At 39.8% G+C, this 24199-nt stretch overlaps 2 protein-coding genes, 1 non-coding gene and 2 pseudogenes across 4 annotated transcripts; 4 read left to right on the top strand and 1 right to left on the bottom strand.

Annotated features, from left to right (window-relative positions):
* Nucleotides 1–1475: 1475 nt before the first annotated feature.
* On the bottom strand, nt 1476–4214 carry LOC116719555 (histone H2B 1/2-like). Of its 2 annotated transcripts, XM_032562097.1 has the most exons (3): nt 3022–4214; nt 2767–2946; nt 1476–1807 (listed from the first exon to the last, which is right to left on the bottom strand). In XM_032562097.1, the coding sequence occupies exon 1, from the start codon at nt 4212–4214 to the stop codon at nt 3840–3842; it is 375 nt and encodes a 124-aa protein (XP_032417988.1). In that variant the 3' UTR covers nt 1476–1807; nt 2767–2946; nt 3022–3839. The 2 variants fall into 2 exon arrangements, with proteins under 2 accessions (XP_032417988.1, XP_032417986.1); XM_032562095.1 differs by having other exon boundaries at nt 2767–4214.
* A 1455-nt stretch (nt 4215–5669) lies between these two features.
* On the top strand, nt 5670–5860 carry LOC116720867 (U2 spliceosomal RNA). The gene has a single exon (XR_004339481.1). It is a non-coding gene; the product is annotated as a U2 spliceosomal RNA (small nuclear RNA).
* A 695-nt stretch (nt 5861–6555) lies between these two features.
* On the top strand, nt 6556–6654 carry LOC116720856 (uncharacterized; annotated as a pseudogene).
* Nucleotides 6655–7266: 612 nt separating this feature from the next.
* LOC116720869 (uncharacterized) lies at nt 7267–7433 on the top strand (annotated as a pseudogene).
* Nucleotides 7434–14713: 7280 nt separating this feature from the next.
* On the top strand, nt 14714–16810 carry LOC116720791 (trichohyalin-like). Its single transcript, XM_032564215.1, has 3 exons — nt 14714–15865; nt 16349–16625; nt 16749–16810. The coding sequence occupies exons 1-3, from the start codon at nt 14714–14716 to the stop codon at nt 16808–16810; spliced, it is 1491 nt and encodes a 496-aa protein (XP_032420106.1).
* Nucleotides 16811–24199: the final 7389 nt, after the last annotated feature.

A 24199-nucleotide genomic window follows, 5' to 3' on the forward strand; every position in this document is an offset into this window, starting at 1 on the left:
TTAGATGAACTCTGAAGATTGAATTGGATTTTATTCCTGGCGAAATGAGGACTGATTGTTTTTGTAAATTACTTAAGCTTTATCACTTTCCTTCCACTTCACAAATATTTATTGCTGTTTTGTTGGTGTACTAAACTCTGGTGAGCAACTTTTTTTAGTTGTAACATGACAAGATGAGAAAACATTCAAGTAGTGATGGTGAGATGAAGCCTCATGAGGCATTGAACCACTTGAGCCAACTGGTTCGAGAAAGGGTTCATTTCTTGAGGCTTCATGTGCACACGAAACCACCTACTGGCCAGGTGTATAATCACAGCCAGCTGTATCTTAACACGTGTGATGCATTGAATTTTTGTCTATTATGGCTCTTGGGAATGACTTCACAAAAGGTGTAGGACAAAATCATTTGTCTACATAAATTATGTATACACATATGTGTATAATAAAATATTGTTTGAATGTATCCTCTGTGTGTAATTATTCCCAAAATAGTAGTGTCATGTGATATGGCATGTTGTGTAATAATGTTTTTCTGTGACTCTAGAAAAATGGCCTGGGCTTAATCAGGCAGAGGACAGTGAAAGTGCTTGTGGAACTAGGGAGGGGGCAGTGAATAGGCTAATGCTTGTGTAACTTGGATGATTTCATGCATTTTTATTAAGAAACAACAATTTCTCCACAGTTTTTGGTTTCAAACGATTTCTCTTTTTTGACACTACATGGATGAGGTGTTATTATTGTACCCCAACTCCTTGGAGCACAATAAACACCTCACCTTTACAGAAAATAAGAAACAGTGAAAAATACAGTTCCTCATAAGCAAACCTAATGCATCTGCAAATGTTCAGTTCACCTTACCTTGTTAGGGCTTATCAAATCAAAATGTTCCCACATAGGGGAAATCCTCCTCTTTCTCACCGGCTCCATCCTACTCCTATCCTGTCCTCGCGCTCCTAAATCTCCTATCTATCTATCTCTCTCCTAAACTCTCCAAACACCAAACTAACTGTCTCAAACTAAATAACCACTATCCAAACTCTGCTATCCAAACTATCAAAACTCTATCCACTCTCTCAACTGACCGCAACTCGCTTACAACAACCCACATTTTGAATGGAGCCTGTGGGGTTTCTAAAGCTGTCAAACCCCGCGCCAAACTCTGAGCCACTTCCCGAAGCAGTCACGTGGTACAGCCAGGCAGCGAGGCTTCGGACGTCATCGTTTTCGGCTCCTCCCCTAAATGAAGCAAGCCTCGATACGCGCTTTACGGAAACGCCCCCTCCATTACTCGACACACGCCTCGAAGCCTCGGCACATCACGTAACATCACTACATTCAAGGATGTTTGAAAAAATTTCACTCATGAGCAAAATCATTATTCTAAGAAATTTTTATTGCAAAACAAGGAAGTCTTTTTTCTCAAAGCAACTTATAAAACGTGTACTAAACATACATAAAATATCTTGCACAGTTAATTTTCATTAAATTTGTTTTGAAGTTATACATCACCTTAATTATATTCCATAATTCCTAGAAAAAAAGCACATATTCTCACCTCTGCACATTTTATTAAGGAATCACCAACAAATCCCAAAGCATGTCACAGAAAGTCCAAAGCTTACTTTAGTAATTATGTAGGGAAAACTACAAGATTCAAGCAAAATGTGGTCAAGACCAGAAGCTTAATTTGCCGATGATACGCAACTGACCTTGTTGGCAGCAGCATCCAAAGCGAACTTTGTAGTTCCTGCAGGTTCCAGTGTTCTGGTCGCTATTGCAGCAAACAAACCCCTTGGTGGGACTGTAGCTGAAAGTGAACAGTTGATGTTGAGTTAGCACAAGTTACTTTACTATTTGCAAAAGCAGTTTAACCAATAAAATCCTGTAATAAGTAGTAAACAGGTCCATGCTTTGTCCCCACTGAAGTTCAGCAAATTATTTCCCTAAAATTTCAAATTGGAGCCAAAAACAAGCGTAATCTTGGCTTCCAGTGACTGAGAGGAAAGTAAAGGGAATGTGTTCTGTGATCATTTTAATATGAATTGTCCTCTAGTATGGAGTTTTTCAAAATGAGCCACCAGAGGGCAAGGAAATTGGTGAAAAGACGAGGAAAAAAATACAAATATAAAAAAGTTCAAGTTTTGATCATTAATTTTGTAATCATAAAATATAATCTTATTTTCTATCATAATTATAAAATATAAGTTAAAAAAATCTTACTACTCAGTTTCACATCTCTTGAATTGAAGTGCTTGTTCTATTATAACTGCATAAAACTTTTCTATTATAATCTTTGACAGTACATTATTATTGTCATTAAAAATGTAATTTTTTCCTTTATATATTTTAAACTCGTAGCTTTATGCTGCTGTTACAGCTGATTTTCCCCACCGTGGTCCACCAGAGAAATATTTAGATTTTATTCTAAAATAACTTATTGAAACGTTAGCTGCCAGGCTCTTCTTTCTGACTGGCTGATTATCAAAGCAAGAGCGAAATGGAAAAGTTTCAGTCAAGAAAACATGGACTGAAGGAAAGTCCAGCAGTGGAGAACATTGCTGCAAAAAACCCAAAAAACTAAAATCAGAGAATATGGGGCAACATTCGTGCTAAATGGATGCAATAATTATTAAATAGTAAAGAAAAAACATTGTAAAAGTTTTTTTTCCATATTTTGTAGCCTTGTCTATTGCAGCCAGAAGCTAATGCTGCCAGCGGGAACATGGCATGGAAAGGTTTGGGAAGTCCTGCTGGAGGACGACTTACTCCTGTTCTGATGGCTGGGATCTCGCCGTCGACAGTAACGGCTTCGATGTACACAGCTTCAGCACAAAGGCTTCCTCCAGGGTTTTCTGAGAGCGCTCACCTGCACCCAGTTCCTGGATCCACTGGGACCGTCTCGATTGTACCACTTGGTCCAGCAGGAGAAAGGAGCCAACAGCTGAACTGCCAGGGTAGAAATTTGAATAATTCACTCAATTCTTAATCAGTTTCTGTAAGATTTTTAGTTGGTTTATGTACCATTTTCACAGGAATCAGTTCAAGCAAACTTTATAATCAGAGCACTATCGGTTTCTGCAGATAAATCTGGATTCTAGATCATTTCTGAAAAAAAAGTTGTAACATGAATTGCACATAAAGACACAAACTAAATTCCCTTAGGTACATTCTTTCGAAGTGTCTGTGTCTCCAGATGGAGAAAACAGAACAATGTTAAGCTAACTATAGAATAGAATAGAATAACTTTATTCATCCCAGCAGGGAAATTATTTCGCAGTTACAGCAGCATAGAGACAAGACACACAACATCCACCACTGAGTAGCAATGTAGACAAGATAAAATAAAAATAAAATATAACATGCTGTCAATATAAAAAGCAGCTTAGAGCAGACCTTGCAAGGATTCAAAGATGCAGAAACAGTATGTATATGTAAATATATGTACAGCAAGTGTGCCACAGTGCAGTTGTGCGAAATTGGACTGATTAGTGCAGAACAATGATTTAGCTTTTATTGTACAGTGAGATGGCATGTGGCAGGAAGGATTTCTAAGCTATCAAATTTATTCCAGAATGTTACAAAAACACAGAAACACCTAAAGTACTACAGGATTCAAGATAAACCACCGCAAAATGGCATCAGACTAATATATATAATTTAATAAAAAAGGTGAAATAAGAGTATTGCTTTATTTTTATCTGTCAGATTCTAAATTTGATCATTCTTTGAATTTCTTAATATAATAGTTTGAAGATTAAAGTATCAGGACCAGCGCTCTTCAGACATTGTGGGTGGCTCTTAAAAGAGCCTTTGGGTTGAGTGAACTCCCACAGCGGAGTTTACTTGGAGCTGGTGTACTTGGTGACCGCCTTGGTGCCCTCAGACACGGCGTGCTTGGCCAGCTCGCCGGGCAGCAGGAGCCGCACAGCGGTCTGGATCTCCCTGGAGGTGATGGTGGAGCGCTTGTTGTAGTGAGCCAGACGAGAGGCCTCAGAGGCGATGCGCTCAAAAATGTCATTGACGAAAGAGTTCATGATGCTCATGGCCTTGGAGGAGATCCCGGTATCAGGGTGGACCTGCTTCAGCACCTTATACACGTAGATGGCGTAGCTCTCCTTCCTTGTCCTTCGCTTCTTCTTGCCTCCTTTGCCGGCCGTCTTGGTCACGGCTTTCTTGGAGCCCTTCTTGGGCGCAGACTTGGCGGGTTCAGGCATCTTGTCTCAATCTAAATATCGAGTGAAGCGCTGTGGTCTGGGAGACCGTTATTATACACAGTGCATGTAAATTCAGCTGTAGCGTCCCTTGACTGTGATTGGCTGAGCCGTTCAGCGGGCTTCCAATGAGAGGCGGAGGATCATTGGTTTGAAAATCCCCGCGCGCGCAAATTAACAGAACATGTTAAAACCAGGATGAAGAGGCGAAACTGAATTATTGCAACATATTTACTGATGAAACTGAATCAGCACAACACTGTTTAATCTCAGACACGCTACAGACAGGATTTCATAGTAAACAAATGAAAAACTTCATTAAAATTGAGATGCTGCTTCTAGATTCTAGTTGCTAGAGAACATATTTACTGTTCTACTCATATTCAGAATTTTGTAAAGCTTTTTCACTTATTACAATGAGTGTTAAACTCTGCAGTTACACAGCACAAGTTGTATGAAAAAACTGAAGAGTTTCAGAATCACTAATACTGTTTTAAATCAAACATTAGCAGGACGAAGTGTAAACAAGTTAAAATATTTTAAGGATTTTTGGGATATTTCACATTTTCACATTTAGCTTTGCAGAATAGTACCATCACCTCAGTTTAGGTTCTTCCTACGTTTCTAACAGGACCAGTTCGGGAGAAAGTAAGACAAAGATTTTCTTTTTTTCTATAAAAACTAAGTAAATTGAGGTTTCATTTGCCACTAACATATCACTACTGTTGGTTGCACGGTTATTGTTTTTCTTTTTACACAAGGCATTTCCAGATGCTTATTAGTTATACTTAAAAAGTTTTGGGTTGTTTTCATGTTATCACTTACTTTAGTTTGTGGTTTCTGCGTTTTAAGTGGTTTATTTATTAAGTGTACTGTGGACAGACTGAAAGATCATTAAATGTTGCTAACTGGTGGTGTGCAGGCCTCGGTTATTTAACTCAAATAGCCTATATATGTTTGTTACGTTATAAGTGTTTAATTTGCGTGGAGTGAAGCAGCTGCAGTTTGGTCTCATGTCCACTAGAGGCTGCTGTAGCAGTTGCTATAAATCTGCCCCGTCAAAACAAAACTTTTCTTAACCTAATAACTTTTTATGTTGTTTCGAATATACAAGAAAATAACTGTACATGTATATATTTCTGTCAGATGAATATATGCATTTTTACGAGTGATGTGATCATTAATCGTTAATTGTTATCGCTTCTCAGCTTCCTATTGGACTTCAGTGAACCGCGTGACTAGAAATAAACAAATTATCTTGACTATCGTTTTTCTTTTTAGCTTGATGTAATTTACTTGCGTTAATTTCTTGATTAGGAACAACAAATGTTAGTAATTGTAATTTTATATAGTGAATGTTGGTATTATGACTTATAAAACAGTATAAAAACAGTTTTGGAACCGTGAGTTAAAGTGAGGCCAATCAGAATGACCCGGTTTCCTCTGCAGTTATGTGGTATCGCTTCTCGGCCTTTTGGCTAAGATCAGTGTTTAGTTTCTGTTCTTATCAGTTTAATATCTGATATGTCTTCACTTGGAGACTGTATATTAAATTGATTTTTGAAGCAGGGAGATGGAATAAGGGCTTGCTCTGTCCACTCCACGCATCATCCTGGTATTGCAGTATTTCCAGGAATGGTGCACTTTCCTAAACATGTGAAATGATAAATTATAGCTAAGAAACAGCAGAGATTCTTAAAGCTGTTATAATGTTGTGGCAAGATATGAGATAGATAATCTGTGGAAAGATTGAGGTAGATTTCCACCTAGTACTGCTACTGGAGACTGCAAAAAAGCACCGCTCTCAGTCAAAAACAATCAGAGCCATTAGGAAGGTTTTAGCGCTGACAGTCAGGCTCATGTACATGCTGCTCAATGTGCCAATGGTAGAGAAACAACACACAACTCCGCTAACCTACAGACACACCCTTTTAAATTTTAAACTAGACTTGATTTCAATCTAACTTTGCAATAAATATTCTTTCATGAGCTACAACAACATTTAATTTCCCTTTGGGATAATTAAAGTATTTTTGATTTTTAATTAATTTAGAAAAATTCTCCTGCCTCTTTCAGCTGAACATTCGAATATTCAGTTCAAATTATTTAGACTGAACATTTAAAATATTGACTGTGCAGTTTATTGTTGAGTAAATACAAACAACAAATTTGTTGTTGAAATTGTGACATGAGTAAAAATTTTAATTGTGGGACATGGATGAGACATGGGGTAGGATTTCATAAGGCTTGTCTTCTTCCTCCTTTTTATAATAGCAAAGTTTTGGAACCGTGAGTTAAAGTGAGGCCAATCAGAATGACCCGGTTTCCTCTGCAGTTATGTGGCATCGCTTCTCGGCCTTTTGGCTCAGATCAGTGTTTAGTTTCTGTTCTTATCAGTTTAATATCTGATGCTGTGGGAGTGCAGCGCTGCTGTGGACCTGTGGGCGAAGGCCGGCTCCTTGCAATTCCCACACTTGCCAGCAAGGGAGGTCCTTCATGCACAGCTAGTGCTGTACGGGGTGAGCCAGCAGAAAATGGCTAAAAAAGACTTTGCTGAGATGTGGCTCACCCTCGCCACCATCAAAGACGCCATTTGGACCTCCAGAAACTTGCTGGTGAGCAGGCGCAGGCAGATGCCCCCCGTGGCTGTGATCCGGATGGCGGCAGCAAAAAGGAAAACATCACGGGCTGCAGGTGGCGCGCCAAGGACACAGCCACCAAGAAGAATCGCCTGCGCCTCCGTGGACGAAGGAGCCGGCGCTCCACGAAAAGAGGTCCAAGCAGCGGCGGCCTGGCTCTCCGGGTGAGGCAGGAGGGAAGGAGCTTCAGGGCAGGTTTCCCCTCTGAGCACCAAGCGCTGTCTGGAAGGACGGGACGGCCCCGGACTTTGGAAGGAGTCACCCCGGTCCTGCTCAACTTTTAACACACAGAGATTTTATGTTTTATACCCTTGTTCTTAGCTCCTTTTAGTATAAATTGATGAATTTGAAAACATGTTGAAAGGTTCTGTATAATTGCAAAAATGTAATGGATTTTTAATGCTTACAGTAACAATAAAAATTTTCGAAAGAAAAAAAAAATCAGTTTAATATCTGATATATCTCCACTTGGAGACTGTATATTAAATTGATTTTTGAAGCAGAGAGCTGGAATAAGGGCTTGCTCTATCCACTCCATGCATCATCCTGGTATTGCACTATATCCAGGAATGGTGCATTTTCCTACTTGTGTGAAATAAAAAATTGCTATTCAACAAATAATCCTAAATAATTAGTTTTGAACAGACAATTAAAATGTGAGAAACCGTAATTTTTGATTCGCAAGGCTTTCTGTGGAGATGTACTGCGAAAACATGCATGGAGAAAGAAGCAGTAAGAGCTGCAGTTTGGTCTTATGTCCACTTGGGGCTGCTGTAGCAGTTTAACAGTAAGTGATGCCAGTCAGGATGGAAATATTTCCATCACATTTTTTCCTTCCACTTAGCTTTTCCATCAATCTCCCAATTGATTATGTTGTGGCCGCAATGTAAAATTGCTGTATTAAAAATCTTCTATTTATTAGTCTTATATAATAAAACTGAATTGTGATGTTTAATTTGCCACAACCATTCAAATAAATGCCAAAACAAAATTAGAAATTCTTCAAACGTAGAGTTTGGTGATAATGCCATTTACTGAGATGAACCTGTTGGTATAGAAAATAAATACAACATGCCGTTTGCTTTTTCAGTGCAAATAAAAATGCAAGAAGTTTGCTCGTTTCATCTGAAAAAAAAGTTACAATGTTTTGTTTTTTTTCCCCTCAAATATTTCAACACACAAGACATCAATGTAAACATGCTTTTATGCGAAAATACAAATTTGTTTTCATTCTACACATTTTGCTTTTGTATTCAAGTATAAAAATAAAACTCGGGTCATGATGCAATCAAACAGTTGATGCATTGCACTGGTTAAGCATCGCATTTCAACATGTAAAATGTCTAATGATACAATTTCTCTTTTTTCATATGTATATGCTATGAAGTTGTGCTGAATTGTCTATGCTACTCCAAATGTTGGATTTGCAAAGTTCCCAGCCAGGTCTTCAGGAATGTCGTTCTCAGCAAAATCCTCTGGGTCGAGGTCCGCCTCGAACATCCGCTGCAACAACGCGTCCACCGTCCGGTATCCTGCAAGATAATAAAACAATCCACTGGTCAACAAGCTTTTCAGTCTCCTGAAAAAACAAAACAAACATACATAAACGTGGGCACATAGTAAATTAGCGGATAGGATGACATTGTAATCTAGGTACCGTTAAAAGAGCACTATTGTTTATTTTCCAGGCACATTGTTTTATAAAATTGCACTATCAATTTTACATTGATAGTGCAATTTTAGTTTCAGTTGCTATGTAAACGACTGAACCTGTTTTCAGCTTCAGTTGTTATGAAAATGCTATATATATGAAATATTACTTAAGAAATTTAACTTAGATATTCAACGCCTTGAAATTATGTCTTTGTCTCTTTAAAAACTGCTCTTTCAGAAAGTCCCCTTCAAAAATATCAAGGCATTTTTATTCTTCTTCTAACAAACAATGGATGAATCAGATGCTGCACAGCCGAAGACCAGCAAACCTTCAAAAGTAGAAAAGATCGAAACTCATTGAAAAGTAATACTGTTTTGTAAACTTACTTTTGGAAGAAACTTTAAATAGTAGCGAAGGCAGGTTTGCTGTGGGTGACTCCCCAGATCCTAAGTCGTTGTCAGTGGTTTCCATGGCGTTGACCAAATTGTCCTCTAGTTTCTCCCTGGTGAAAAGATAAAGATATAAAAGCACAACTCAGCAGAAACATATCAGTTACTCAGTCACATACAGCTCTCCCACCCTCATCCTCAACACAAGTAATCTGCAAAGAGTGTGCAGAATAAATCACAATCCCATAATCCAGTGATACAGATAAAACCAAAAGCCTCCTTCAGTGTTATGTACAAATCACGCTAGCATACTAAGACCAAGATAACATTACTGTGCCACGGCGAGCTCCAGTTCCTCAATCTTCCTCTCCAGAGATGTTTGCAGATCACCTTTACCCACAGAGTACTCCACAAAGAACGCCTCGAGAACAAACGCCACAAAGATACTGAAAAACAGAGAGTGAAACATGCTTAAAATACAAAGTACTAGGGAGACAAAATAGATACGTAGGGATGTGTTTTAGTGTAAATTGCATTACAAAAAAATAGGACAGAAATTACAACACTTAAATTCAGAATAAACTGAAACATTTAGAGTTTGCTTAATTACCAATAATCTGATAACCAATGAATTTGGGTTTAAAATTATATGGCAGGGTTTTTTTTCTTGTACAATTCAGTAAAGTGATGATTTCTGATGCAAGTTTTCCCAATCGGTGGCACTGACTACAATAAATCTCCCTGTATGCTGATGATAAACAGTTTTACTTTGTGTAAATATGGCATTGTTCACCTCTATATGTGCTGCAACAGAAATCCAGAAAGCAATTCGGTCTACATCCAGTTAAACTTTATTTGTATCATCTATATTATGGAATTATTCGACCCACTCTGTAAATCTGATTTACTGGAATAATTCAAAACTGTTCAAGTGTTTGCAAATAACATATGAAGATAAACAAAACTACCGTAATATTGTGAGAATTCAAAAGTCGATACTAATTCTTACTTTCACCGACTACTGAGGCATCAAATTTAAAAAACCTTGAATCAAATGTGTTGTAAAACCAGAAATTTGCAATCAAAAGTTTTTAGTTTTATAACAGCACACTTCAAATAGCTAGAATGCTGATTGTAATGTTGAATTGCATTCTAAAAATTAATTAGTGAATTTGACTAATGGGTGAAGTTGTGGAAAACTTGAGTTTTTACATGGTCTCCCTATAATCAACACTTAGCGTTACTCTTTGGTAATAACACCAGGTGTTGTTGCCTACATTGACCAACACTAATTTCAGTAACTGTGTTCAGACATGAAAATTATTTGTTTTTGTTGCTGGAGATGATGCGGACGAGTAGGATTGGTAAGAACTGGTCATACTTGATGATGATGATCACAACCATGACGTGGAAGAGGACAAAGAAGATCAGGGCTGATTTATGAGTGACTGTGGCAAATCCGGTGCCCAGCAGTGGGATCGGATTAAGGAAAGAATATGGATTTAAATATGAAATCTAAACTAAAGATAATTGAAATATTTTCTTGTAAAAAGTGAGGGAAAGCCCTGCAGGCAGCACTTTGTAAAGGATATCTTGCCATTGGTTGACAACAGTGAGCTCCAACAGCAGGATAAAGGAGGAAACCACATTATTGAAATTATTTTTGCAGTAGTTGAGTTGTGCAAACGTGCTGCCTTTCAGTAACAAGTTTCCACAGTATGCCTTCTCAGGGTTACTGATGTCTTCGTAGAACTTCACTTTGTTTTTGAACAACTCCATCCCCACCATGGCAAAGATGTAATACACCACCTGAGGAAAAACAAAACAAAAACAGCTTAAAGCCTCATGTTCAAACATGTACAATTTAGCCTAAAATGTCTTTACAAATAACAGATTAGTGTCAAATAGTTAGATCAAGGGTTGCCTAATCATTATAAACTGTTTTAACTTTGGAGAACAAAGAGTCTTTATGGTGTTGACCCTTTGCAAGGCGCCATGATGGACGTCGGAAGTGAAGGACGGGAGTTTTGAACACAACGACTGAAATTGTTTTCCAAACTTGTTTTTGCCAGTTTATTCGTGGCTTCTTCTAGTTCGAGTCGAGCCAATTTGTCTGTGAATGCAACACACCATGTTAGGACTCATAGACGGCAGTATTAAATATTATATATTTATATTATATTAAATAGCTAGCTTAGAAACCGACCCTTACCTCCTCTCACCTGACGTGTTGAACAAATTACCGACTTTATTTAATTCACATCACATGATTTATATCAATGTGTCATAAACGATGTTTCCCCTTACACTGGAGCAGCATTAAAAACGTACAAAAGACGAGATGCTAATAAGTTTTTTTCCATACATGCTAGGCTACATGACGGTGCGGCACTGTCTCCATGGTTACTAACGGTTAGACACGTACCTTCTCCATAAAGCAATATTTGATGTCTTTCTAATCATACTTACTTATAAAGTATATCAACGTTAGTCGTTTTACTTTCCCTGCAAATTCGTGATTACACCGACGGCTGACAGTCATGATTATTAACAGCTGCCAGTCGTTATGATTAACGGCTGCTATCCATCGCCGTAGCATCTTTCCTCATTAAAAGTCAGAAAATAAAATTACATCTTAGGTTTCTATCCTTGTCCGTTTAATGCGGCCAACCGCGTAGCATCCTGTGACCATTTTTAAAGTGAAATCAACTAAATAGAAGCGAACATGTGTACAGTCATGGCCAAATGTTTTGAGAATGATTCAAATGTTAATATTTACAAAGTCTACTGCTTCAGTTTTTATAACGGCAATTTGCATATACTCCAGAATGTTATAAAGAGTGATCAGCGTAACAGCAATTAATTGCAAAGTCAATATTTGCCTAGAAAATGAACTTTATCCCCCAAAACACATTTCAACTTCATTGCAGCCCTGCCTTAAAAGGACCAGCTAACATTGTTTCAGTGATTGCTCCATTAACACAGGTGTGGGTGGTGATGAGGACAGGGCTGGAGATCAATCTGTCATGATTAAGTAAGAATGACACCACTGGACACTTTAAAAAGAGGCTGGTGCTTGGCATCATTGTTTCTCTTCTGTGAACCATGGTTACCTCGAAAGAAACACGTGCAGTCATCATTGCACTGCACAAAAATGGCCTAACAGGAAAGAAAATCGCAGCTATAAAGATTGCACCTCAGTCAACAATCTATCGCATCATCAAGAACTTCAAGGAGAGAGGATCCATTGTTGCCAAAAAGGCTCCAGGGTGCCCAAGAAAGACCAGCAAGCGCCAGGACCGTCTCTTAAAAGTGTTTCAGCTGCGGGATCGGGCTACCAGCAGTGCAGAGCTTGCTCAGGAATGGCAGCAGGCAGGTGTGAGTGCATCTGCACGCACTGTGAGGCGGAGACTCTTGGAGCAAGGCCTGGTCTCAAGGAGGGCAGCAAAGAAGCCACTTCTCTCCAGGAAAAACATCAGGGACAGACTGATATTCTGCAAAAGGTACAGGGAGTGGACTGCTGAGGACTGGGGTAAAGTCATTTTCTCTGATGAATCCCCTTTCCGATTGTTTGGGACATCTGGAAAACAGCTTGTTCGGAGAAGACGAGGTGAGCGCTACCACCAGTCTTGTCTCATGCCAACTGTAAAGCATCCTGAAACCATTCATGTGTGGGGTTGCTTCTCAGCCAAGGGAGTCGGCTCTCTCACAGTCTTACCTAAAAACACAGCCATGAATAAAGAATGGTACCAGAATGTCCTCCGAGAGCAACTTCTCCCAACTGTCCAAGAGCAGTTTGGTGATGAATAATGCCTTTTCCAGCATGATGGAGCACCTTGCCATAAAGCAAAGGTGATATCTAACTGGCTCAGGGAACAAAACATAGAGATTTTGGGTCCATGGCCTGGAAACTCCCCTGATCTTAATCCCATTGAAAACTTGTGGTCAATCATCAAGAGACGGGTGGACAAACGAAAACCTAGGAATTCTGACAAAATGCAAGCATTGATTGTGCAAGAATGGACTGCTATCAGTCAGGATTTGGTCCAGAAATTGAGAGCATGCCAGGGAGAATTGCAGAGCTCCTGAAAAAGAGGGGTCAGCACTGCAAATATTGACTTGCTGCATTAACTTATTCTAACTGTCATTAAAAGCTTTTGTTACTCATAATATGATTGCAATTGTATTTCTGTATGTGATGACAACATCTGACATACACACATGGAAACCAGAGGGCAGCAGATCATGTGAAAATATAATATTTGTGTCATTCTCAATACTTTTGGCCATGACTGTAGGTAGGTTACATGTAGGTAACCTACCTACATGTAGGTAGCTTAAAAGGAGGGCATTGGTTGTTTTCACGTCCGTCATAATGTAAACAAAATGGAGGCCTCAGATTTTAGCGGTTGTAGATTTTCTTTTTGGCTTTTGCTCAAAGCTATAAGCCATTTCTCCTGCTAGCGCTAGGCTAGCAAATTTGTTTTGATTGTATTTACCCAGAATGCCTTGCACTGTAGTTCACTTCCTGATTTTGGAGCGGTCTCTGGTCCGATTGATGTACACAAGCTGTTCTGTCTGCAGCTACAATACATAATGTAATGCTACATTCACATATGGGCTAGCATCGTCTGCTGTTAGCAAAATAACAAAACAACAAACAAACACTGAAACAAAATAACAAACACTGAAACAAAATAAACACTGAAACAAAATAAACACTGAAACATTTCTGCTGATATAATTACAAACGGAAATTAATGGAGAAAAACTATATATAATAAGAACGACATTGTACCTTTAAAAAGCTAATGAAAACAAACTGAAAATATAGATTACAACTTTCTTTATTTTAACTGACAGCCATCTTGGTATGCAGTTGCTATGACAACAATAAACAAGACACAACAATACTAGTACAACTATTGCTTATTTACAATGTTTGAGTCTTAAGCCTGATAATAAAAACAAGGCTTAATCAATCCGACCCAACTTTCAACAAGATTTAGAAATCAATAGTTATAGTTTTTATCTTTTACTTTTTCATGTAGTTATAAATAAATAACCACAAAAATCAACAGATCCCCACATTTTTTCTGAGTTTATCAAAACTTTTTCTCAAAATTGGCCAAAAACATTTGGTGACCGCTGTCTCAGCCTTGCTTGATGTCAAGTTATAGTGCATGACCGATAGAGTGATTAATAAAAGAAAACATTTAACATCATGTATTAGCTCAAATATCGTAAAAATTCCTTACAAATATTTCTAAATTAGCACCACAAAATCTGTGATGATTGCAGAAAACCACAAAAACAATCCTGGATGGACTGATTAGTGTGAAAAGATGTTCAATATTATGTTGTTTTAAGAATTACTGAATGCTGAAACACCTATATATTGATATTTTAACAACTGAATTGGTTTTTATCAGTACGATCTGGCGCAACAGGCCTGTATGAACATTCAGATTTTGGCCCAAAATGGAAATGAGTTTGATGCCCTGATATTTGGGATAAAAACGAGTGAATCATGGACTATTTTGAATGTAAACAAGAATAAAGAGTGAGATATTTGGTGGTGGAATGATGTCACACCACCAGCAAAGGAAGACTCTGTGATGTCACTGGCGGTGCAGTCTGTGATGTCATCAACTGCAGAATTGTATGCAACACAATTCTGCATATTTTTCATTGCTTGCAATATCACTGACCAGTTCAGACGTGCGCAAAGCTCTTTAAGGTAGTTTACCGATCGACAACTTTAGTGATTGTATTTAGGAGAAAATGTCTCATTATACGCCGAGATACCGCAGTGGAACGATGGGACCCCACGCGAGAAGGGGAGGCCAGCAAAACCCCCAAGGCAGGTTCCCTCCTGCACACCCGAGAATCTTTCATGGGGAAGTCCAAGAACTCAGCTACGCCCTGGAAATGGAGAGAGCCGGGAGGGTTGAAGACAACCAGAAACTGGCCCACCTGGAGGCCGAGCTGGAAGAGACGAAACTCCAGTTAAAGAAGCAGAAAGCTCTCAAAGAAACATTGATCAACCAGGCCAAGGAGGCAAAGAGGGAACTTGAGAGACTAGAGAAGTTCAGCGATCCAGCAGTCCTTAACGCTGCGGTCATTGCTTCTAAGGTTCACAACGATGTGAAGTACATGAAGAAGAAGAACTTGCAAGAAGACTTTGAGGAGTTAAAGGTGGCCCACCTCCTCAGCCGGGAAGCGTTTGTAGCTGAAATACAAGCTGAGAGAAAGAAAAGTCTGGCCCTCCAAGAAGAACTGAACCAACTCCAGACTTCATACGAGGAGCTGCGTTCCCAGTATGAAGCAGATGATGCTCTGCTGAGGCAGGAGGCCGAGACACAAAAGTATGATGAAGCCAGGCTCAGTGAGGAACAACGGCTGTTGGAGAACTTGAGAGCTGAAAAGGATGAAATGTATCAAGAAATGTCCCAAAAGATCACATTCCTGCAAGGCAGCGAGAAACTTCTGCAGGAGGAATTAACTCAGCTCAAATGTTCATACAATGAGCTCAATTGTAAATACGAAAGGGATGTTTCTGGATTGAAGCAAGACATGGATAGATATCAGGAGGAAGTGAGACATGCGACAGATGCCAACATAGAAAGAGACAACGAGAATCTGCAGCTCATCAACAAGCTGAGAGCTGAAAAGGAGGAGCTCCTCCAAAAAATGTCAGGAGAAATCGAGACATACCAGCATCAGGTAGAGCAGGAGAGAAAAGCTCACCTGGAGAAAACAGAGGAGGACAAGAAGCTTCTAGACAATATGAGAGCTGAGAAGGAGGAGCTCCTCCACAAAATGTCAGGAGAAATCTCAATTCGGCAAAAGAGGGAGAAGCAAATGCTGCATGAGCTGGACCAGATTCACGCTCTCTACGAGGAGCTAAAATGTAGATATGAAAGAGACATTATGGACATACAGCAGCAGGTTGAGACATACGAACAGAAGGTAAAGCAGGAGGAAGCTGCTCTTTCAAAGAAAGAAAAGAAAGAAAAGCTTATCCAAGAGAGAAAACATTCTGCGCTGAAACACCAAGTTGAAAAACTTCAGCATCAGGTAGAGCAGGAGAGAACAGCTCACCTGAAGAAAACAGAGGAGAACAAGAAGCTTCTAGACAATATGAGAGCTGAGAAGGAGGAGCTCCTCCTAAAAATGTCAGGAGAAATCGAGACATACCAGCATCAGGTAGAGCAGGAGAGAAAATCTCACCTGGAGAAAACAGAGGAGGACAAGAAGCTTCTAGACAATATGAGAGCTGAGAAGGAGGAGCTCCTCCACAAAATGTCAGGAGAAATCTCAATTCGGCAAAAGAGAGAGAAGCAAATGCTGCATGAACTGGACCAGATTCACACTCTCTACGAGGAGCTAAAATGTAGATATGAAAGAGACATTATGGACATACAGCAGCAGGTTGAGACATACGAACAGAAGATTTACAACAATGATTTACAAAGAGAAAGAGACGATCTACTGCTGGCCGACAGTCTCAGAGCCGAGGAAGAAGGTTTCCAACAACAACCCATCACGGTTTCCCAAGAGAAAGAAGAAGATGATTCACAGAACCAAGTTAAAGTCCTAAATCAAGAGGTTTCTTCAGAGGAGGATCTCGCAGGAGAACCTTTACCAGGTTCTTCCACTGATCCAGAATCCTCAGAAGAGACCGAGGTTGCTGGAGAAACCATCCTGGAGGATTTGGACAATCCAGATGGTGAAAAGAAAATTTCATTTTGGAAGAAGGTACGAAACTTTCTGCGATGTAAGAAGCCCAAAAAGAAACAAACGAGTAAAGACAATCAAGATCATGTCTAAAGTTCTTGATTTTGATATTTAGAGAAGGAGAAAGACGTGCAGGAGACGAACCGAGGACTGGAATCAAACGCATGGAGGATGTAGCCTCTGTGAACGGGGCGCCATGCCACGCTCCGTCAAGACCAAATTTAAAAAGTTTTCCCCCCATTGACAAACTAGAAAATAGATCCCTTCCCAACCCAATTGGAAAAAACGTGGGCAGCACGGTGGTGCAGCGGTTAGCGCTGCGTCTTCACAGACACCATCTGTGTGGAGTTTGCATGTTCTCCCCGTGTTTGCGTGGGTTTTCTCCGGGTGCTCCGGTTTCCCCCCACATCTCCTAAAACATGTCGGTCAGGTCAGTTGGTCACTGCAAATTGCCCCCAAAGATTTGAAGAAACCCCAAACACATGTGCAGCTTTATTGTTAAACTTTAAAATTAATTGAATTAGCCGTACGTTAGCCCTTTTCCCTTCGCTGCTTTAGCGCCGCAACAACACTGGGCTCAATTTTTATAGCAACGAATTGATTTAAGAATTAAAATGTCTTCTTTTAATAGTAATGATTTCTGTTTATTTTCACTGTATTTGTGCTTTTATGGTTTGTCCTTTAGTTTATCTTTTCTACTCACTTTTTATATTAAATTGCACTGAATTGTAGCTCATTAAACTGTTTAAACCTGTATTTTAAAGAAGACTAGCAAAAGGATCACGCAGTGGCTGTTTTAGTGCGACTGTGGCTCAGTGGGTAGAGTGGTCGTCTTGTGACCAGAAGGTTGTAAGTTCGATTCCAGCTTCCTCAGCCACATGTTGAGCTGCCCCGGGGCGGGGCACTTAGCGGCAAGTTGCCCTCAGACCTGCATGTTGGTGTGAATGTGACTGTAGTGTGAAGCGCTTTGAGTGGTCAACATGACTAGCAAGGCACGACACAAGTTCAGTCCATTCACCTGTTTTTCTTTGATAAATCCTGTTTTTCTTTTTATACCAAACATAAAAAAGCTGATTTAACAGGTTTGGACTTCTTCAGGTTCCAGGATGTTAAATGAAGATTAGAGTTTAATCTGTACATAGTAATAGATGATAATTGTAATCATAATTTAATACTCCGGACCCTGAAGAAGCCCAAACTTGTTTTATCTGGTTTGTTTGTTATAAGAAAAAAACAGGTTTTATCAAAAATAAAAGTTACTGTGGGATCTTTCAGTTAGTCTTTATTTAGAAATACAGATTCAAGATAATATTAGAAACTTAACAAAAAAGTGCAATTTAACATGAAAAGCTGTAGAAAAGGTAAAAAGAAGAACAATCCATGAAAGTATGAAAACAGAGAACTTAATCAGAAATCATTTCCACTACAGGAAGAAATCGATTCTTAGATGAATATTTTGTAATAAATATGAAGCTTTTGTGTTGTTGAGCTTATGTTCTGTCTGTTTGTATAAAAGAGAAGGAAAAGGGGCTAAGAAATGAATAATTCAGTTATTTTTTTAACTGGATTTATAGTAAAACTGTAAATTATGTTTTGTTTAGGACGTTACTTCTAGGTTTTGTTTGTCAACCTGGGTTTAATTCCCAGTCCTGGGGAATCTGCTGCATGTCATTTCCTTCTCTCTCCTCCCAATTTCCTGTTCAGCCTGTTAAATAACGGCCTAAAAAACTTTATTAGAGCCTAAAAATCTTTTTTTTAAAACTACAAAGATACATTTCACCTCACAACTGGACCCAAGGTCAGAATTTGCTTCCCACCACATTGAGTTCGTTTCCTCATCTTAAAAAACAACTTTCTTCCTCTCTCTCTCATTTTCTCTCTGTCTTACATAATTTACAGGTTACTTCATATTTACACACACACACACACACACACACACCCACACACCCACACACACACACGCACGCGCACACACACAAACACACACACACACACACGCACGCGCACACACACATACACACACACACCTACACACAAACACCCACGCGCACACACACGCACACACACACGCACACCCACACACACACACACACACACACCCACACCCACACACACACCCACACACACACACACACATTTACACATCCCCTCCATGGGCTGCCACCTTATCGTGGTGGGGGGGTTTGAGTGTCCCAGTGATCCTAGGAGTCTTGCTGTCGGGGCTTCATGCCTCTGGTAGGGCCACCCAATGCAGACAGGTCCAAGGTGAGGAACCAGACCAAGTGCAGTCCAAAGATCCCTTATGATGAAAACGACCATTGGAAACAGTGGTTCTGCTCGCCCGTACATGAGGTCCCACCCTGGAGCCAGGCCTGGGGGTGGGGCACGTTGGGGAGCCCCTGGTGGCCGGGCTTTAACCCACAGAGCCCGGCTGGGCTCAGCCCGAAAAGAACTGATGTGTTCCGGCTAGAAATAGTCGGACTCGGGGCGTGCTGTGGTGGCGCAGGGGGTTAGCACGCACCACGTTTGGAGGCATTAGTCCTCGAAACGGACGTCGCGGGTTCGACGACCTTTGCCCCCTCTCCTCGCCCTCCTTCCTGTCTGCCTGCTGTCAGAAAAATACGAGCCACTAGCGCCGCAAAAACTCTTCGGGTTGGATGTTTTCCCACCCTGGAGTTGCCCCTTGTGAGAGGCGCTGGGCAGGAGTGGGCTGACTTGTTACCTCCCGTCTTGGTGCGTTGGGGTGAACAAGAGGACAGCCTCTCCCTCTACCTACGGGTTTGGGTCGGGTTCTGACTGTTTACCCAGCCTTTTTAAGTCCTTGGAGGGGGTACTGGAGAGTGCCCCTCCTGGGAACTGCCTTGTTATCCTGGAGGGGTTTTCTCCGCAGGGTCTCTGGGCTCCCTTAGAGAAAGGGTGAGAAGCCCAGAAATCCAGGAGTCATTGATGTTTATACATATATCCAGGGTTTCCCCCAGCGCATCTGCTGGTGTCGGCCAGCGGGTGACCCGTCACTTATTCAGTTGGCGAAACCTCAAAAAAGCAAATAAACCGGCGACCCGCCAGAACCGCACACTGTAAGAAGCTCAGGCGGGATCTTAGAACTACGGGAGGTTCAAACTCCACTCATTCATGTTTAGCTTACAGAAAAACGCCAACCCGTGAAATAAACAAAAGCAAACTGACCAATCAGATTTAGGCTTTGTGCCCCACCTCACCCCCACAGACTCTACACAGCTGTGTGTACAATATCTTTGGACACAAAATATCTTTTTTTCTCCACAATTTTGTTAATAGTAAAGAGGGTTAGATAATAAAACAAGAACTATTCTTTTCTTTTTTTATTCAAAGGAAAATCTCAAGGTACTCAGTTTGTCCAGCCATGCAGCTGCAGCACCAATCCAGGCTCTCAGTCACTGGTGGGAAATTTATCATCACACAGAAAATCTCCAAATGAGAATCAAACTTAAAACTCTGAACCAAGAACTTCTGATCACAATATAGCAATTAACCATATCTGCCATGGTAAATTATTACTGATAACTACTGTGAGTAGTCCCTAACATTAATATGATCAGGCAGCATGTAATCATATATACATACAGTATATATATTATTGTTATAAAGGCTGAGCCAAGAACATTTATGTCTGTATCAATAAGTAGCCCTTCGTGTTACTCTGGACCAGTGAAGTAGCTCCCAGTCTGAAAAAGGTCGGTGACCCCTGTTTTAGACATTTCAAACCCAGAAATTGTCAACGTTTTTTTTTGCTGTTGCTTTTGGGGGTTTTTAAAGATTTTTTTTAGGTTAATCTGAAAATTTCAGAGTTTTTCTAATTTGTTTTAGACTTTTGAAACTCAGAAATGTTAAAGTTTTTTTCTACAAATTTTTTGAGATTAAGTTAATATTTTTTTAGCTTTTTAATGGCAATTTACTCCTTTTTTGTTCTAACACACTCTTGTATATACTACGGCTTATTCCTGCTAGACAGAGTCTGCCAGGAATGCTAAAGCTAGTTAGCATGGCAGATAACAGTTTTTCCTGAAACTGTAAGTTGTTCCTCCTCCATTAATACACTAAGCAGTGTACAGGAGCTTGATTGACAGCACTTTGACCCTCCTTCTGGTTCTGATTGGCTGTTTTTGACCAGCTCATGCCCACTTTGTGACCATTTCTTCAGATGGCAATAGCAGCACTGGAAGGAGCTGAAGCAGATCGATTTTTTCACTCTTTATCTGTTTCACTCTAAACTATCCTCTTCATGAGATTGCTTTGGGAAAATAGAGTGTCTTCAGTCAGAGGCTTCTTCAAATTTGCTGCAATGCAGACCGCTACAAGAAATCTTTCCTGCCAAAAGTCATCACTGTCTACAATAACTCTTTGAAGAATTTGAATTAATATTAGTTACAAAAAACATGTAATTTCCTTTTGGAATCAATTAAGTATTTTTGAATTTGAATGAACAAGTATGTAAAAACCATATTGACAGTATATTTAAAGGGATTTTAATCAGCATGTTATTTCTGTTTAAGGGTTGGAAACAACTCCGTTCATGTGGAGGATGTCAACTTTTCCACACAAAATAAATCAAGCTAAATACTTTGTTTTAAATGTAGAAAACTTACCTGCAAACGTGAAGATCACTTCTTCTCCTCTCTTTGCTGAAGAAACCTTACACTCGGCATCGCAAGCTGACACTGGCGGCGGCAGCCTCTCCCTTACAAACAGGTAACATAATAATGTGATTCACTGAATGCTTGGTTGTTCTACGTTTTAAAATGAGAAGCCACGTCAAAGCTGGTTGTTTTTTTTCCCATTTAAAACATATTAATTTAATGTGCAAATAAACATCCTTGTACTTTTGTGCAAACTGAGGATTTTGTATTGACTTCTGTTCGTTTTTCCTACACCTAACCCTAACCTTATAAATTTTGAGGAAATGTGGAGCGAGAAAAATTAACAAAGTCCAAACCTTGTTAAAGAGAAAGAACAAAACACAGCTTTATTTCACATCTGCGCAGATGGAGAACTCCGAAGAGATCTAACTAGACAAAGGAATCGCCTCTCTATATATACTGTATACCGGCCTTCTCCCACAGACACAGTGTCATCACCAACATTCCCAAGGAGCTAATCAGATTAATACACACACAGAGAAAAATGCAACTTTCAGTTAAAAATGGGTTTCAGACAGAATATTCTGTGCCTAATAATAATCGCTGAGTCGTCGGTCTGGTCTGTCACTCCGCAAGGTATGACAACTATTTACTTATCGCCTGTTGCTAAGCTTCTGACACACTGAGGCAAACTGTGAAGGCTAAAAAGAGAAACAATGACTCTGTAAGACTGAGTGAGACATAATAAACTGATTAAACATTGCAAGATTAATATTAAATAAACTTCTAATAAAAGTAAACACACTGTAAATAATTATTTTATTCCACAATTCCTCCCTTTTGTTTCTCTTGAAACAACTTAAAATAATTATTTCTATAGTAAGATGAATAAAAATAAAGATGAAAACACATACAATAAAAAGTTTCAAAAGAGTTAGAAACTTCAAATTCCTTCATAATATGATTATACAACTACTTAGTGCAATAAAAACTTGGATTAAGTAATAACTCCTCATTGTCGCTGTCTTTTCTGTCTTCCACCACAATTAATACACATCCCACAAGGCATCTGTGATCCAGTGTCGCTGATGATGTCGTCTGGTTCCCTCCGTGTTCTTAATGCTGCCTCAGCATCCTCTGATGGATGGCCCCGGTGGGATCGCCAGTTTTTCCTCCTAAAATTCCTACTAAACACAAAATCTCCTGGTTGTATATCATGCAGTGGTTTAGTAGCTGGTGCTGGTTGGCCTCCTTGGGCCTGTTGTCTAAAGGCTTTCAACTGATCTGCTAGAGAAATGCAGTAATTAATCATGTTATCATCACATGTGGTTAGATCTTTCCCAGAACTATCTGGGGGTCCCATCCCCGTGTTTGGAGGACCTGCAAAGAGAATTTCAAAAGGACTGAGGTTATTTTTCTGACAACGTCTCATTCGCATATACATTAGGGCAATTGGAAGAGTCTGTACCCAGTTCAAACCTGTTTCTTCACATATTTTAGTTAGTTTTAACTTTAGTGTGCCATTTTCCCTCTCAACAGCGCCACCTGACGGTGGATGGTAAGAACAATGTTTTGTTAGATCCAGATTCAAGATTTTAGACAGTTCAGTAAGTATTTGATTTGCAAAGTGTCTTCCATTATCACTAGAAATTCTTCTAGGTGCTCCCCAGCAGCAAATTACCTCCCTTAGGAGGATCTTTGCTACTGCGGAGGCATCTGCTGTTTGAACTGGGAACGCTGCAACCCATTTTGAAAACATGTCAACCATCACTAAACAATATTTTTTTCTTTTCACATGGGGTGAGCTCAATAAAATCAATCATTACATGTTGAAAAGGTGTGTGTGTCTGTGGGTGTGCTCCTGTTCCTTGCATTTTGTGACCTTTTGCAATGTTGTTTTGAGCACAGATAATGCAGTTTTCACAAAAAATGTGAGCTGATTTTGAAAAGTTTACTGTGAAAAATTTACTGTAAACCATAATTTGTCCATCTCCCTCAACATTCCTCCCTTCGACACATGGTCAACACCATGTGACGTCACGCAGAAGGGTCTGAAAAATTTTTCAGGGAGGCAGGGATTGTCATTTGGACCAATCCAGACACCATCTTTAAGTTCAGCCCCGTGAGACTTCCAGACAGACTTTTCTTTGGGATTTGCATGGGATTGAAAATCTTGTAAAGTAAGAGGCAAAGGTGTCAGTGCTCCCACTTTTAGTAGTGAATGGTTTTGGGTAGAGACCTTCTGGCTGCAGATCTGGCAGCAGCATCAGCTGCCGCGTCTCCTAAAGAAATGGGGTCTTTTGAAGTGGTGAAAGATGGCGCCAGAGTGCGGATCTCTGGATGCACTTCCATCAACAAACAATGTGAGTTCTGCATCTGAGAGCGGTTCTTGCTTCAGATCAGGTCGGGGAAAACACAGGACGTCCCATTCAGCAACACAGTCATGTGGTTGGCCTTCCACAGGTGCTGGCAAAAGAGTAGCTGGATTAAAAACTGTACAGCATTTAATGGTTATGTTTGACATATCTAAAAGAACACAGTGGTAACGCAGCTATCTGGCAGTTGACAGATGTGCCGTCCTCTGCACTTTCCTAAACATGTGAAATGGGAAGAAACAATTAACTATAAATAGATCTGAATTATTAATGACACAATGTGCTAACGGTGGATAAACAACTCACCATTACAGGAAAACAGTTTTTCCACTGTTTCAATGAACTTGATGTAGCATTACAGAGAGAAATGAGGAGACTGTGAGCAGCTTGTACACAAGAATGATTGTCAGCCCCAAGACCCTCCCCATGATTCTGATTGGTTGTTTCCAAAGGAACTGTGTATTTGTTCAGACCATAGGAGAATGCAAAGGAACTTGGATTTTTTCACATTACCTGTCTTGTATTATACTGTCATGACATCATGACATAGTTTTAACAAGTATGTAAAAATTAAA

The sequence above is a fragment of the Xiphophorus hellerii genome, chromosome 5 (genome assembly GCF_003331165.1).
Source record: "Xiphophorus hellerii strain 12219 chromosome 5, Xiphophorus_hellerii-4.1, whole genome shotgun sequence".
Taxonomy (NCBI): domain Eukaryota; kingdom Metazoa; phylum Chordata; class Actinopteri; order Cyprinodontiformes; family Poeciliidae; genus Xiphophorus; species Xiphophorus hellerii.